Source organism: Hemicordylus capensis, chromosome 4, assembly GCF_027244095.1.
Source record: "Hemicordylus capensis ecotype Gifberg chromosome 4, rHemCap1.1.pri, whole genome shotgun sequence".
In the NCBI taxonomy this organism is placed as follows: Eukaryota; Metazoa; Chordata; class Lepidosauria; order Squamata; family Cordylidae; genus Hemicordylus; species Hemicordylus capensis.
This window is the reverse complement of record NC_069660.1, coordinates 42,722,460-42,738,361: the sequence shown is the minus strand read 5'-3', so window position 1 is coordinate 42,738,361 and position 15,902 is coordinate 42,722,460. Positions and strand designations below refer to the sequence as shown.

Sequence of the window (15,902 nt, the reverse complement as noted above, 5' to 3'; positions counted from 1 at the left end):
ATGAATCCACTCTCATTTGCTATCACAGAATCCACACTCACTCAGAACACCTCAGAAAAACAACAGAACCATCACTCCTATCTCTACGGGGATTGCTGGGAGGGACTGAGGGCATTTTTGCCATGGCCCCGGACCCACTTTGGCGGTGCTGCCACCCCACAGAGGCGGGTCTGGGGCAGCCCCGAACCCCCATTCTAGCCAATGGGAAAAAAAAATTTCTTCAGAAATTCACCAATAATACTAGGAGCAACCCAACAATTGCCACCCCATCTTTTTGGCCCCTCTCTCTGGGCGCCCTAACACGTAACACCTAGTCAGTCCATCTTAATGCCTACCTACTACCACCACTCCTATCCAAGCAAGTAAGAGGAGGACACTCAGAGAGACAACACCCACTCTCTGATCTAACAAAAAGGCCACTGCTGTGCTGCCTGCCAGCACAGCAGCAGCAGCGGAGCAGCACACTAAGCACAAGAGCAGCACACACAGAGAAGAAGCAGGAGGCGGAGCAGCAGAGCAGCAGACCTGCCGCTCTGCATGATGGGTGACGTGATGCCCAAAGAAACCACCGCCTCACTCAGTGCCTGCCACTGACTAGGCCCGACAGACAGAAGCCAGCCAACCTGCTCTGCTCTGCTCTGATGCTCCCCATGGATGATGCACACACACCCTACATCTGCATCCCAATGACCAGACCAGACCAGACCAAGTGCGCAGAGTCAGCACAGGCCAGCAGCCACCAGCCCAGAAACAACAACAGCTACTACTGCTACCACCACAACCAGTGTTGCCGCTACAATAACATTCCCAGTCCAGTCACGCGCGCCACAGCCTGAGCCTAGCACACAGCCAACAGCTGCTGCCAGCCAGTGCCTGGCAAGCCCAGCCAACATGAGGAGGAGAGAGCTAACAAGTAGACGGTGCACGCACATCACCAACCCATCACGACGGCGCAACTGCAAGGGGAGAGGGCACAATTACAGGCAGGAGGAGGAGGAGGAGGCAAGGCAATCCTAGCACAGATTTGAAAGTTTAAAATCCACCAGGACATCTTCTAGAATCTAGACTTCTGTTTTTTCTACCACCAGCTGTAGTGTCTAGTTAGTCAGTGTGCTGTGCAGCTGAGCTGAGCTGAGCTGCATGTGAGGAAGGGTGATTGTAGCTAGTTCTTTAGTTTCAGCAGACTGAGCATTGAGCATGGGCAGTGGCCTTGGGAAGCAACACAATTACACGACACTCACCTGCTGCTGCTGGTTCTAGAAGTTGCCTCTTCTCGTCTTCACCTCTTCGTGTGTGTGTGTGTGTGTGTGTGTGTGTGCAGTGAGTGCATGCCTTTTGCCTTGCTGGAAAGAAATGCTTCTCTGGTCCACCACCACATATCTGCTCAAGGACACAGAGGCCCAAGGCAGAGGTGGTGGTGGCACCAGTGTGAGTGCATGTGTGCTGGTGGTGTTTGCCACCACAGGTGTTTTGTGTGTGTATGTGTGCGCTGCTAGCTAGGAGGGGGGAGGGAGGCAGGGAGGCAGGGGGGAGGAAAGGGGAGGGGGAGAGGGATGTAGAGGGGATTGAAGGGGGGAGGGTCCGGCTCAGAGTTGGTCAGCCACATATTTGTGCACACACGTGCTCACGTGTGTGCTTCGGTGGGAGAGACCAGACTCTCATCATCTGCCAGACCGGGGTTGGGGGCAGGTGAGGCGGTGGTGGGCTGGAAGGGAGGGAGGATGGAAGGTGGTGAAGAGGAAGGGGAGAGGATGAGAGGGGAAGGATGGAGGGAGGCATGGGGGGGAGGAAAAAAAACATGTAGACAGACACACACCACACTACACACAGAAAGCATCCACACACAGAGACAGTGCTAGGCATCCATTCACACAGACAGACAGACAGACAGACACACAACAGGAAGAGACAGACTGAGCCTGCACCACACACACACACAGAGACCCAATTCCCCCCCTGCACAGTTATCAATCAATATGTTGTGTTGGCAGCCAGTTCATTGCTATTCTGATGGTTTTGGGTTTTTTGCCATCAGCCAACATCAACAGTGACCACAATCAAGATGAACATAAGATGATAATAATTCATTCGTTTCATTTCAAAAAATCACCCAATCATTTTCTCCATGTAAACCAAGCCCCCCACACATGATTTCTGGTGACATTTTCAATAAAATCAATTCATTTGGCATTCATCATTTTGTTCTCCCTTTGTCACCTTTTTTTCTTTCTTTTGCATAATTTTGAGGCTTGATTTTGACATGGGGTTTTTAAAGAAAAAATTATTTACATGTTTATTTACTAGTATTTACATATCTACACTGCATTTTTGAACGTATACCCGCCGCTGCCGCTAAGTCTAGTACTCCGTGGGCTGTGCTACTTTGGGGGGGTGTGCCGTGCCCACGCCAGGTCCCCAAATGCTGACAGTTGGATAGATAAAGGGCCTGTGCTGGTCAGCATTGGGTTTCTTTTTAGGTGGGCGTGGGCATTGTAAACATCTGGCCAGTCGCAGCACTACAACTACTACTACAACTGCATCTCTGTGTGGGCACACTACACGCTGCGACTGGCTGGCACGGCTCAGCATCTGTCACGTCAGCTCAGCTAGAGGTGGAAGGGGGGAGGGTAGGGATAAGCAGAGGTCGAGCCAGGCAGGTGACCAACCATGGGGCAACCCACGGTAATCACTCGCCCGTCTCAAACTGCAGCTTGGGGTAGCCCAACAGGGGGAGGTTCACCTTAAGGAAGACCAGCTGCTCCACCAGACCAGGGTCCAAGCGGGAGCGAGAGGGTGTCACCACGTCCCCGGCACGTGAAAACACCCGCTCGCTCTGGACACTGGTTGGGGGGCAGGAGAGGAGGCGCACAGCCACCACCGCCAGGTCCGGCCAGACTTGGCGGCGGCTCGCCCAGAACTGTGCGCAGTCCACGCCGTCTCCCTCCACAGGCTCCTCCAAGTACTGCGCAACGCATTGCTCAGCACTGGAGGGGGGCCTGGCAGGTCGAGCCTCCCGCATACCAGGCATGGCGCCATAGCAGAACCGCTGAAACCACTGGGCGGATCTCGAGTCGGTAGCAAATGGCTGCTGCGATGGCGCCGCCTGGGATGCCGCGCTGCTGGACTGGGAAGAGGGAGGGGAAGGGGAAGCTGACGCCGGCTGGCCGCCCATGCTGCTGCTGGGTGCGGGTTGGGCCGCGAGGGCTGCCCCCGCACCACTACCAACACCCTGGTCTCTGCGGGCCCTAGCGGCCTCCTCCTCCCTAACCTTCTCGACCAGGATGCCCTTCCACCTGGGCAAGTCGTCGGCACTCACGGCATTGCCCTTGAGGGCTGGGTGACAGAGACAAGCGAGGACATACTCCCCCTGTCTCCCAGCACATCAACGAGCCGCTTGTCAACCCCAGACCTCAGCCTCCCAGCCAGAGCAGGACCCTCTGGCGTGGTCAGAGAGATATGGAGTCCACCCATCAGCTTCTCGAGACCAACAGCTGTGGGCAGCGCCTGGCTCAAGGGAGTGGTGTCGCCACACAAGCCCTTCGTGGCAAGCTGGAAGGGCTCGAGTGCCGACACCGCCTCGGACATCTGCTTCCACTCTGCGTTCGAGAAGTCGCAGACATCCAAGGACTCGTCCCTCACCAGGGCGACAAGGGCTCTCTCCTGCTCCAACAGGCGCTGGAACAGGAGGAAGGTGGAGTTCCACCGCGTCTCCACATCCGTAGGGATGAGATGGCGAGGAAGGCCAAGGTCATCCTGCTTCTGGCGAAGCAGTCTCCTGGACTTCTCGCTGCGGTGGAAGTGGGCGGCCAGCTTGCGGGACTTATCCACAAGCGAGGCCGTGGCAGCAACAGCAGCTGCGATGGGGCGGACCCCCTTCTCCTGGGACGCCTTCAGCTCCTTAAGGCCAAGGGCGTCCCTGACGGTCAGATGGAGCGTGTGTGCCATACACCGTATGTTCACACAGTCCATGACTGTCTCGACAGCGGCGGTAACGTTGGCTCCATTGTCGGTGACAATGAAGCCGCGGGAGAGGTGTGGACACCCGCCAATCCACTCCTCTATCTGGCGGTCGAGTACGGCCGCCACCTCCTCCGCGGTGTGCCTCGTGTCCATCGTCTCCACGTGCAGGACGGCCCACCTGTGCCGTAGTGCAGCGGGAGCCGCGCCGGACCCGGAAGCATCGCCCGCGGAGGTCCCCTCACTCTCCGGTCCCCACCAGTGGGCAGTGAGGGCCAGGAAAGAAGCGTGCATCCCACTGACACTGGTCCAGAGGTCAGTCGTGAAATGCACGCTTGTCCCGGCCGGAGCTGCACGCAGCTCGGCCGACACGAGCTCCCTGCACCGGCGGTACAGGGAGGGGACCACGTTCCGGCTGAACGTCGTCCTTGAGGGGATGACGTATTCGGGAGCCAGGTATTGGAGAATCCGGCGGAAGCCGTTGTTCTCGACCACCTGAAACGGCTGGTCATCGGTGGAAATCATCTCCCTTATGAGGCAGGTGAGGTGATGATGGTCCACGCGAACAATACGCTGGCTGCCCGAGGACTGCGTCCACCGCTGGACGGGCAGTGTAGCCTGCCTGCTGGCTGGCACACTGCCGCTGCCCGCCCTAGTGGCAGATGCACAAGGCGCACTAGCGCTGCCAGCCTGTCCCCTGAGACCTGGGTGGTGACGCTCTAGGTGTCTCCACATAGGCGTCGTACCCAGGTGCGCAGGGTCCCTTCCACGGCTGACAAGCATCCTGCAGTGGACACAGCGGGCGTGGAATGGGTCATCTTGAGGGACCTCAAAATGCACCCATGCACCACTGCCCTTGGCCTCCTGCGCCCTGGGCGCCGTCCTAGGCCGTTTCTCGCAGGGTGGCTGCAGTCCTAGGGGGGGGGCGGCCGCCGCTGCCTGCCCACTGCTGCCACCCAACCCGCCCCTTCCGCCCTCCACAGCGGAGGAAGGGCCCGGCTCAACTGGCATCGGAGAGGCAGGCCTCTCCACCACCACCTCGCCAGACCGCTCCCCACCAGAGTGTCGGGCTTCACGAGGGGGGCCCCACTGAGCGGCGAAAGGATGGGGGAAGGGGCCCCAGAGGGAGGGAGAACCTGGCTGCATCGCTGCCAGCCGCACGGTCCTCACCGCCCTCTACCTGCTCTTCCAACTCCACAGTCTCCTCCACCTCAACAACTGGCAGTAGCTCAGCAGCACCTGGTGCCGCCGGCGAGGAGGGACCCGCCACAGCCCTAACAGTGCCTCTGCCGCGATTGGCGGCAGCAGGCGTGGGGAACTGAATCCTGCGCACCAAAGATGGGGCCGGAGCAAAGAATTCTCCAATGGGGAGAACTGGGGTGTCCTCAGGCTCCCCGCGTCCTCTCCCTCCCCGTGCCGCAGGCGCACCCCGCACCTGGCCTCTCCCACCTCTGCCTGCCAGCCTTGAGCGAGCCCTGCCCGCCACACGGCGCTCAGACATGCTGCTAGGTCAGAAGGAGGGAGACTTTAGGAGGAAGGCCAGACAGGGTCAGAAAAATAATTTGGAGGGGCTTAGGGGCCAAAAAAAAGGCAGCTGATTTGGAGGCGGCGGGGGGGAAGTTTGTTTTCAAAAAAGGAAGCCAATTGGGGGGAAAGGAAGACTTTTTGATATGGGGGGGGAAGCCAATCGAAGTGAGGGGGAGGGTGTCCTTTTTGAATTTGGGAGTCAACCACCAAGCCAATTGGGGAGATGGGTCTGGGAGGGGTTTTTTTTAGAAAAATAGGGGGTTAAAGGGTGGAACCCCGGTGTGGGAGGGTGGCACGGGCAGTTGGGTGGAGTAGTTGTGGTGTGGGTGGCAAGTTTTTAGCTTTTTTGGGGGGGGAGAGTGGATGGGGGGAGGGCACAGCACCTACCGGGGGTGGGGGAGGGATGCAGTCAACGCTTGGGAACCTGCAGATCAAAGGAGGAAACCCTTATTTAGTGAACTGGAACACAAAGTGTGGGTTCTGGGGGGTGGTTCTCAAGTAATGCTCCTGTGGGGGGAGCATCAAACTCAATGCAGCCTATTTAGTGACTCTAAATTGCACACAACCAAAACCAGAACCCAGTCACACCAACACAGAGGTTGAACCCACCCACTCTGTGACTCTGCCTGCCCAATGCCATGGCAAGCAAGCAGCACTTGATGGCAGCCTCATGGATTGAACATCATGATCATCATCATACGTGTGTATTGGCCCAGCATGTAGTGGCAGCATCAGAGCCCAGCCAGGACCCCACTCAGACTGCCCCAGAGGCAAGGAAGCACTCTGGCATGGCATGGGCCCAGCATGTAGTGGCAGCATCAGAGCCCAGCCAGGACCCCACTCAGACTGCCCCAGAGGCAAGGAAGCACTCTGGCATGGCATGGGCCCAGCATGTAGTGGCAGCATCGCATCAGAACCCTGGACCCCACTCAGACTGCCCCAGAGGCAAGGAAGCACTCTGGAAGGCACCTGTTCAAAAACCACCTGCAAGACGCATGCAATGCAACGCAACACACAGCAGCAATTTCTTTACTGGGCATGGGCATGAAGACACAAGTTTTACAACAGTACATCTCCTCTCCAAGGTTCCCTCCCTCCTCCCCACACCCAAATGCATTTCAGAATAGGGGTGTCCCTATTTAAAACCGCCAGCTAGGGAGAGAAAGGGGCAACAAAAGGTGCACAATCGCACACGCACTAACCCCTCTTCTTCCGGTCCTTCTCCTGCCGCTCACTGCTGGTCACGGATTCGCCGCCGCCAGCCAGCCACCCTGGGCTGAGACACAGCAGGGCGGCCGCACGAGGCACACAGGCAACCGGGGTAGTTCAACAACGATGGAGGGGCAGAAGTGAGGAGACAACACTATTTGTGTCGCTCAACTCACCCCCAAGCAGAGACAAAATCAACCAAAAACTATAAAAAGAAAAAAAAAACCGATGGCAGCCGCCAGGTGGGTAGGCTACTGTGTGCGGCTGCAGCTGTGGGAGAGGAGGTGGAAAGTGAAGGGGAGCAGAGAGAGAAAAGACTAAGAGAGAGAGAAAAGAGAGGGGGGGCAGGGACAAAGAGAAAGAGAGGAGAGAGAGAGAAAAGAAAGAGAGAGAGAGGAGAAAGAGAGATGATAGAGAGAAAGAGGAGAGAGGAGAAGCGCAGCGCAGCAGGGAGGGGGGATTCAGGTGTGGGGGGAGGACACAGCAGTAGCAGCGGTCCAAAGAGGTGGGGGGAGCAGAGAGGGTGTGTGTGGTTGGGGGCTAGTGTGTGGCAGGGGGCCTGGGGTAAGTGGAGAGAGTCGGGGGCAAGGAGAAAAAGAGGTGGGGTGGGGGGAGCAGAGAGGGTGTGTGTGGTTGGGGCTAGTGTGTGGCAGGGGGCCTGGGGTAAGTGGAGAGAGTCAGGGGCAAGGAGGAAAAGAGGTGGGGTGGGGGGAGCAGAGAGGGTGTGTGTGGTTGGGGGCTAGTGTGTGGCAGGGGGCCTGGGGTAAGTGGAGAGAGTCGGGGGCAAGGAGGAAAAGAGGTGGGGTGGGGGGAGCAGAGAGGGTGTGTGTGGTTGGGGCTAGTGTGTGGCAGGGGGCCTGGGGTAAGTGGAGAGAGTCAGGGGCAAGGAGGAAAAGAGGTGGGGGGGGCAGAGAGGGTGTGTGTGGTTGGGGGCTAGTGTGTGGCAGAGGGGTGTTGGGGGGAAGGGGAGGGGGCAACAACAAACAGCAAAGGAGAAACTGGAACAACTCGGGCAGCAGCAGCGATTAGGCTGGATGGGGTGGTTGGGGGAGGAGCTGGGCCTGGGCTAGGGTCTGGGAGGAGGGAGGGTGGGGGGGGCAGGCAGGGGGGGGAGGAGGAGGAGGAGGGTAGCAAAATATATAAAGCAATATATATCAAGAGAACACAAGCCAGAAGTTTAAAAAAAAAAAATGAAAAGAAAGACTATAACCAGCAGAAAAAACTTGGGTGTGGGGGTGTGGGGAGGGGGAACCAAACACAGACTCTGAGGGGGGCCACTAAGTGAACAGAGACAATGAAACCACAATTGCTGCAAATTAATAATAGCAAATGAATAAGTGGAACCAAGCAAAGAAAACTGGACTCTGTTTGGCAGCAGCAAACTTGGGAGAAGGCTGGATGGGGTGGGGTTGGGGTGGGGTGTGGTTGGACTTGGAGGGGCAAGTTTGGAGCAGGGAACCAAAACTGATTATATGGGACAACAAGAAACAACAACAGAATCCTCTGGGGGTGGGGGGGAGGGATTCAGGGAACCAACTCGCAGGGCAGCAGCAGTCAGCAGAAACAAACAAAATGGTACAATTTAAGCAAAACCAGCAAGCAATATATAAATGAAACCAATGGAATGCAATGTGAAAATCAAAAAGTTGGACAAAAACAAGGCAGGACAAAGAGCAATAATTAATGGAAGAAGATTTAAAGCAATGAGGATGCAGTGGGTGGGAGTGGGGGAGGGGGAGGGTAGGCCCAAAGGATGAGAAGGGAAAGGGGGGGAGGGGGGGAGAAAAGCAGACAGACAAGGAATAGGGAAAATTGGGGGAAATTAAGAAGAAAGTAAAGTGAAGTAACACACAGTATACAGACAAGAGACAGACAGAGAGAGGAGACACACAGAGAGTCACAAAGGGCAGGTGGACAAAGGATTAGACAGAGCACACACAGAGAGACACAGGACACAGTCAGGACTCACAGAGACACCAGAGCAGCCAGCAAAGGGCAAGCAGGTCTCAGAGATGATCCCACAACTGCAGCCAAGAGAAGTTTCCAGAGAAGAGGCTTGGGTTTATATAGGTTTGAAATTCCCTCCTTTGGGAGCCCCCACCTTTGCACTCCCCCCACGGCCAACAGGGTGCCAGCTCTCAACAGTGCAACAGCCAAGCAGCCTACCAGACCAAAGGACTCATTCTGGCCAATCAAGGATCAATAGCGCAGCCAATACAATGCCTGGAAATAGCATCACAAAATGGATGCAAGGAGGAGCAAAAGTTTCGGGAAGGAGACACAAAATGGAGGACACACTTGGAACTTTAAAGAGACACTCCAGAGACTCAATTTCATTCCCGAACCGGTTCGGTACCGAACCGGCTCGAATTCGGTCCGGCTCGGTCCCCGGAAGGGCCCGATTCGGTCCGGGATCGAGCCGCCGGATCCGGACCGGTTCAGACGAACCGGTCCGGATCCGAACCGAACCGCACATCCCTAACCGACACCAGGACTCAACAGCTGGGGGAAGGGGAGGTGGGCACCAGCAGGTGGGCACCCACCCACCCAAACAATCAACCCCCCCCCCCAAGGTAAATAGAGGGAGCCTGGCAGGCTGGCACCACACACCGGACGACAAAAACCCAAAATTAATCCACCAGGCAGCACACAGACAGTAGTATCAGAGGTGGTGGCAGGGTTGTCAAATATATATAAAAAATTAAGCACAGCCACCCCAGTTATTAAAGCCACTGCATACTTGCTAGAAGCAACGAGGGGAAACACAAGGAATAAAATTCCAAGCAGCACTCAATTTTTGATAGGACTAAGCAACAATGGGGCAAGTTAGTCTAATGGAAGGAAGGCAAAAGACAGGGGATTATTGTGGTCTCTCTAACCCAACCCGCTTTCCTGTCCTAGAAATCTGCCACTACCCACCTAATCCTCTGCCCCCAAACTAGGCCCTGATTAAAGAACTCTAAGTTCTAATAACCTGACCAAGGCAGGCTGCTAATAACCTGACCACTGGGGGCTTTTAAAAAATTAAAAATTAATTTTTACAATTAAAAAAAATGAGGGAATCATTACATCACACCAGTTATTAAAGCCACTGGGGGTTGGCTACAAGAAAGAATAAGAAGAAATCCAAATAAAATAAAATTTCAAGCAGTGCCCAGTTAAAGCCTGGGGGCTGCTGGCACATTAAAATAAACTGGGGGAGATCACAGCACCCCAGTTATTAAAGTGGGCTGGCTACAAGCAATGGTGGGGGGGGGCATGAGGAAATATGTTCCAAGCAGGACACAGTTCAAGCCACTGGGGATGCTGCTTAGAAGAAAATAAAAGCAGTTGCTGGTAACACTGCAGATTAAACGGATATAAAAAAATTAGAGAGAGTCAGATAAGCCAGTCTCTTCACTCACTGGGCCAGGAAAGCAGGCAGGCAGTCCCAGACCACCACCATCAGTCTCTGCTCTCCTCTAAGTGTTGCTGCAGTCTCTCTCTGATCCTTCTTCTCTGAGGCACAAAATGGCTCTCTATCTCTCTGCCTCAAAGCAGCCCCTTAAATACATTTTGAAAATCCCTCTTTGGCCTCCCTGCTCCCTCCTCCCAGCCAATGGGGGCATACTTGCCCATGCCATCTCTTGATTTGAATGACAACAAGCCAACCAAGTTGCAAGGAGATCTCAAGCCAATCGGAAGCCAGTGCCAGAAAACCAATTTGCAAGGGAAAAACACGAAGACAAAATGGCACCCGCAACTCAAATCATTCGAATAAATTTGTGTCGAATCTTGGGTTATTCAGTTCAACCTTGAATCAGGCTATTCATTTTAGGGGTGATTCGATTCAAGGTTGCATCACTCAGATTGCTCCAACTTGGTGTGAATTGATTCATGCACAAATTGAATTGCACATCTTTACATGCAAATACTCTCAATCACTGCTTTTAAAAAAAGAAAAAAGGTGGTCAACCTGCAGTGGAATCATGGGGACCTTTCTTGAGTGGAAAATGTGAAGCTGCCCTTAATGCATTAGTGTGCCAATTCCAGCTCCTTGCCTTTCTCCATTGCAAGGGATTCTCTTGTGCTGGAGAAGGATTCTAAGTCCAACTGCAACCTGTTGATTTGTGTCAATAGATCCATTTTGATGGCTGGAGCCATATTTATGATTTCTGGATTGACTCAGATCACCCAGACATCCACCCTGTGGGATGGTGCTCAAAAACTGGACATCCATTGCAGCCTCCGCTCAGTAAGTATCAGTGGCAGCAACAGCAGCAGCAGTAAATTCACTCATTATGAACTAGAACAAGACATTGCTGTGCTTTGTCTTTTCTTCAGATCCCACAAGAGCATAAGAACAGCCCTGCTGGACAGGCCAAGGCATATCTAGTTGAGCATCCTGTTTCACACAGTGGTCTACCAGATGCCTCTGAGTAGAAGTGTGCATGAATTATTTTTGTTTTAATTTGATTTGACCTCAAATTGAATCACCAAAAAAGTGAATTGATTTGTTGAACCGGCTGGCCATAATCAGCTGGGTTGATAAATCGGAAATTGGCAAATAAATAAATAAATAAATAAATAAATGTGAATCACCCATAGGGAACAATGAGGTACACGAATCACTCCATTGTTGGATAGGTCCTAGGGACAGCAAAGTGGGTTGGATAGTATTGCATGATGGGTGCTACCTACCACCCAACCCATAAAAGAAATGGGCAAGCGGGTAATTTTAATTCCCCCCCCCCAATTTTCCCCCAAAAGCCCCATAGGATTCTATGGGCCTTTAGGTTTAAAAAAAATTAAATCGCCTGCTTGCCCGTTTCGTATACGGGTTGGGTGTTAAACAAGCAGTTCTGTTCTAATACTTTTTCTTCCATTTTCTGCAGGGCCAAAGGAAACTGTCTCTTCTGCCAATGGGAGCTGTCCAACCTTGGCCTGTAAGACCCTCCCTACCACCAAGAGTTCTAAATACAGCTTTCACAGGTGAGCTTTCTCTGTGAAAGGAAAGGGGAATGCCCTGCTAAGTTCCCACACATAATAGCTGGGGAATCCATGACAGTAGTGTCCATACAGCTTACTGGAATATGTGTTTTTTCAGATTGCTATGCTAGGCCTACACAATTTAGGACTCATGCAAAAATGGGTGGGAACAGCTATAATAAGTGTCTGGTGTGTCCCACCATGCTGTTGGGTTGCATTTGGCTTGATAGATCAGAAGTTGAGCAGAAATGTACCATGGCATCAGTCCTATTTACAGAATACAGACAATTGTAAACGATAGCCCCGTTCACATATTATGCTCAGTGCTTGTAGAATTTGTGTACACTGTATGCATGCACAATTATATTTCTATCTGTATTCTGCATTTCAGAGGGCCTGTACCCAGGTTCATAGGAACATCGGAAACTGCTGTATACCGAGTCAGACCATTGGTTAATCTAGATCAGTACTGTTTGCACTGACTGGCAGTGGCTCTCCAAAGTTTCAGGCAGGGGTCTCTCCAAACCCTAACTGGAGCTCAGAGGCGTAACTATAGGGGGGCAGGGGGGGCATGTGCCCCTGGCACCATCTTTTCTGGTCACGTGGGGGGTGCTGCCATGACAAAAAATTTTTTTAATTTTTTTTTAAATTTTTTGTTAATACAAATGTTTCCTGCTCAGTGCAGCAGTGCTGCAGCAGTCAAAGGAGCGTGTCGGCACCCCCTCCCCCACGAGCGGTCCCTTCCGCGCCACCTGCGCCCCCCCCCCACATTGCTTTGCTGGCACCTGGTGGCCAGTCAGTGGCCTGGCTTCGCGGCGGCGGCGGGCGCTTGTGAGGAAAAACCTAAGTATAATGTAGTATGTTGGGGGGGGCGGGGGGGCCATTTCAGTGCTTGCCCCGGGCGTCGTTTTCCCTAGTTACGCCTCTGCTGGAGCTTTCCGAGACAGGCGGCTTAGCTGTAGCAGAAAGTGCCTAAGGTTAAGCCATTTTGAGCACTGCACAATGTATGAATGAATGAATGAATGAATTTATTATTACAGTCAGTGATCAGCAATCAAAAAATAAAATGGAAAATAAAATTAATGTAAAATAAAATCAAAAACTGGACTGGGAATAGAGTATCAAAACACATACATACAGAGGACTCAATTACAATTAATCAACTGCTCCCATCTCAGGTTGTTTATTTATTTATTTATTTATTTTACATATTTTTATACTACCCAAAACTTACGTCTCTGGGCGGTTTACAAGATAAAAACAGAAACAAAAAATTTAAAACACAACAATATAAAGATTCTAAAACAATGTTCTAAAACAACATTAAAAACAATCAAAACCATATCATTTAAAAGCCTGGGTGAACTGATGCATCTTTAAAGGCTTCTAAAAAATTGTCAGAGGTGGGGAGGCTCTTCTTTCACTAGGGAGCACATTCCAAAGCCTCGGGGCAGCAGCGGAGAAGGCCCGTCCACCTGCTGCGCCACAGAATCTTGCTACCCCAGCTGTATTTGCTGTATACTGGTCTGCCAGAAGGAAGGAAGTGCAATACCCTTCTGATCGACCTGGCATGTTTTTTAAAAGTGGTTAAAATCCAGGCAATGCGAATATCCCTATAATATAAACAGTATAAAAGCACATGTGCAATGTACTCGCTATTGCCTGAACTGCATGGACAAAACCAGTTCCTGAGCGGTATTCTCTTAAATCTGCCATCCAGAATGGCAGTGAGCACTGCACCAAAATGCTACTTGTTTAGGACGCATATAATGTGCAGTAACTGCGAATTATCAGGAGCAAATAATAATGGAATTGACTGTATGAGTGGCACCTTCTGCTGCCATCCTGACACTGTTGTCAATGTTTCCCTCTTATATAACCCCAGCCTAAGTGTAGGAAGCTGCATTCAGTTGCCATTTAGAAAAGCTCCTGGAGATGTCGGGGATTGTAAACTGTGTTATCATACTTGGTGTCGACTCCTGGCACCCTCAGAGCCCTGTGGTTGTCTTTGGTAGAATACAGGAGGGGTTTATCATTGCCATCTAACACGCAATATGAGAGCTTTTCAGCATCTTCCTATATCGCTGCTGCCCAATATAGGTGTTCCCCATAGTCTGGGAAATTGCACTTGAGACCTTTTGTATGTAAAGTAGATGCTCTACCACTGAGCTATCGCCCCATCCCCTAAAGGGAATATTTTACAGCAGACAGTGCTCACAAGTAGTCACCCATCCAAATGCATGCCAAGGCATACCCTGCTTAGCAAAGGGGACAATTCATGCTCACTACCACAAGACTGGCTCTCCACCCCATTAATGTATGGAAGGATCACAGGTAGCGGCCTCTACTGAGCAAACCCATCTCACTCAGTAATGTCATGATCAGGTCCATGGGAGGTGATCTGGTCCTAAGGATAGTCATGCGGGGTAGGCGTAGTCAAACAGAGCCAAGGGTCTGGAAGCCAGGAGTCAACAGGAGAGTGACACAAGGGCAAGCAAGGAGCATAGTCCAACAGAGCAAAGGGTCTGACGCCAGGAGTCACTATGAGGGCCTCACAGGAGCAAGCAAAGAGCATAGTCAAATGAAGCCATGGGTCAAAAGCCAGGAGTCAGTACAAGGTCACACAGGGGTAAGCAAAGAACATAGTCAAACGAAGCTGCGATCAGAAACAGAGCATGCTAAGAATATCAGGCAAGGCAGCTTTGCAACAGTATTGCTCCAGCAATGGCTCAGTGCAGAATGAGCTTTTTATAGCCCTGCTCGCAGATACAGCCTCAAGCTCCACCCTACTTCCAGAGTCGGTGGCAATTTAAAGCAATTGCGCTCTGTTTTGTAACCTCCCCACTCTTAAAATGAACACACATACAGTCACTCACACAAAAGCACATACACATGTGCAGACACTTGAACACACATAAACGTAATGTTTGGATAGGGCTTATCTGTACCCTGTATTTGAGGACAATGAATGCATGTGTAGTCACTCACACACAAACATGTACATGCATGCACAGTCTAATGTCTGAAGAGTGCTATAGTCTTTGTGCTACCTGCCCTGTTTGTGATGGCTGTCAACCGTATAGAAAACTAAACACTTTTCTAATATCCTTCTCTGTTCTTCAGAAAGTGCCCAACACCTGGGTGTGATGGCTCAGGTCACGTGACAGGGAGATTTACAGCTCACTACTGCATCTCAGGGTGCCCCCTGGCAGAGAAAAACCAGGGAAGAATGAAGGCTGATCTCTCAGACACTGAGAACTCTGTCCGGAAAAGGAACTTGATTGGCTTCTCTCAGCGGAAGAAATCACGACAACATGGAAGGTCAGGAAATCACTGGCCCTGGTGATGCACCTGGACCATCTCCCCAAGAGCCAGACTTGATGAGGCATGAGGGTTCAATGATCAACATTGTCTCTTTCTTTTTCCAAAAGCAACTGCAAGGAGAACTAGGATTGGAACCTGGATACCTGGGGGTGGAGTGGGGGGGAGGGAGAGCGTCACCCCTTTGCTCCCTCATCAGTTCATTGATTCGAACCACAACCCATCCTGATGCTACTATTAGCTGTGGGGTTTTTTGCCCATCATATTTTCCCCTCTACACATCATAGCAGCTTTGGGAGGCCTGATTTGGTTTTGGGTTGTGGCATGGAGGAAAGAGTCAGTCCTCCTGCACTGCCAAAATCCTCCTATCCCTGCTAACTTAGCAAAGAGATGCCTTTTAAAGTGGTGATTCTCTTATATTTAGCAGGGGGAGAGCAACTGCCCTTATCCAGCCCCAGCACAGCATCCCTCCAGTGGCTGTTGCTGGTATCTGCCTTGTTTCTTTTTAGAATGTGAACCCTTTGGGGACAGGAGAACATCTTATTTATGTATGTATTTTTCTGTATAAACCATTTTGAGAACTTTGGTTGAAAAGCAATATATAAATATTCATAGTAGAAGTAGTAGTAGTAGTAGTAGTAGTAGTACCCTGCATAGCTGCTTTTTCAAAAAGAAAAAGATGCCTGGAGTTCCTGACATGGAATACGTTAGTCGCATCCAGCTTGGCCCTCAGAAGTGCCATTATAACACACCAGAACAAATACTTTCTCTGAGGCTGCTCTGTAAAGTTGGAGCACCTGCTACAGTTTCAGCCCTCTAGCTGTTTTTGGACTACAGCCACATAATCCTCAGCCAAAGTCAGGGGTGTTGCGAGCCTAACATCATGGTAGTCCAACATCTGCAGGAGGGCTGAAGTTGTG

General features: G+C 51.9%; 1 protein-coding gene across 3 annotated transcripts in view; it reads left to right on the top strand.

The window, feature by feature from the left end:
* The window catches only part of L3MBTL1 (L3MBTL histone methyl-lysine binding protein 1), a 71,822-nt gene that overhangs the window by 42,556 nt on the left and 13,364 nt on the right, over window positions 1-15,902 (top strand). For all 3 annotated transcript variants that reach the window (XM_053249203.1, XM_053249202.1, XM_053249201.1), the window contains exons 16-18: window positions 10,813-10,927; window positions 11,568-11,664; window positions 14,785-14,982. In XM_053249203.1, the coding sequence (XP_053105178.1) occupies window positions 10,813-10,927; window positions 11,568-11,664; window positions 14,785-14,982 (410 nt within the window). The remainder of the gene's footprint in view (window positions 1-10,812; window positions 10,928-11,567; window positions 11,665-14,784; window positions 14,983-15,902) is intronic.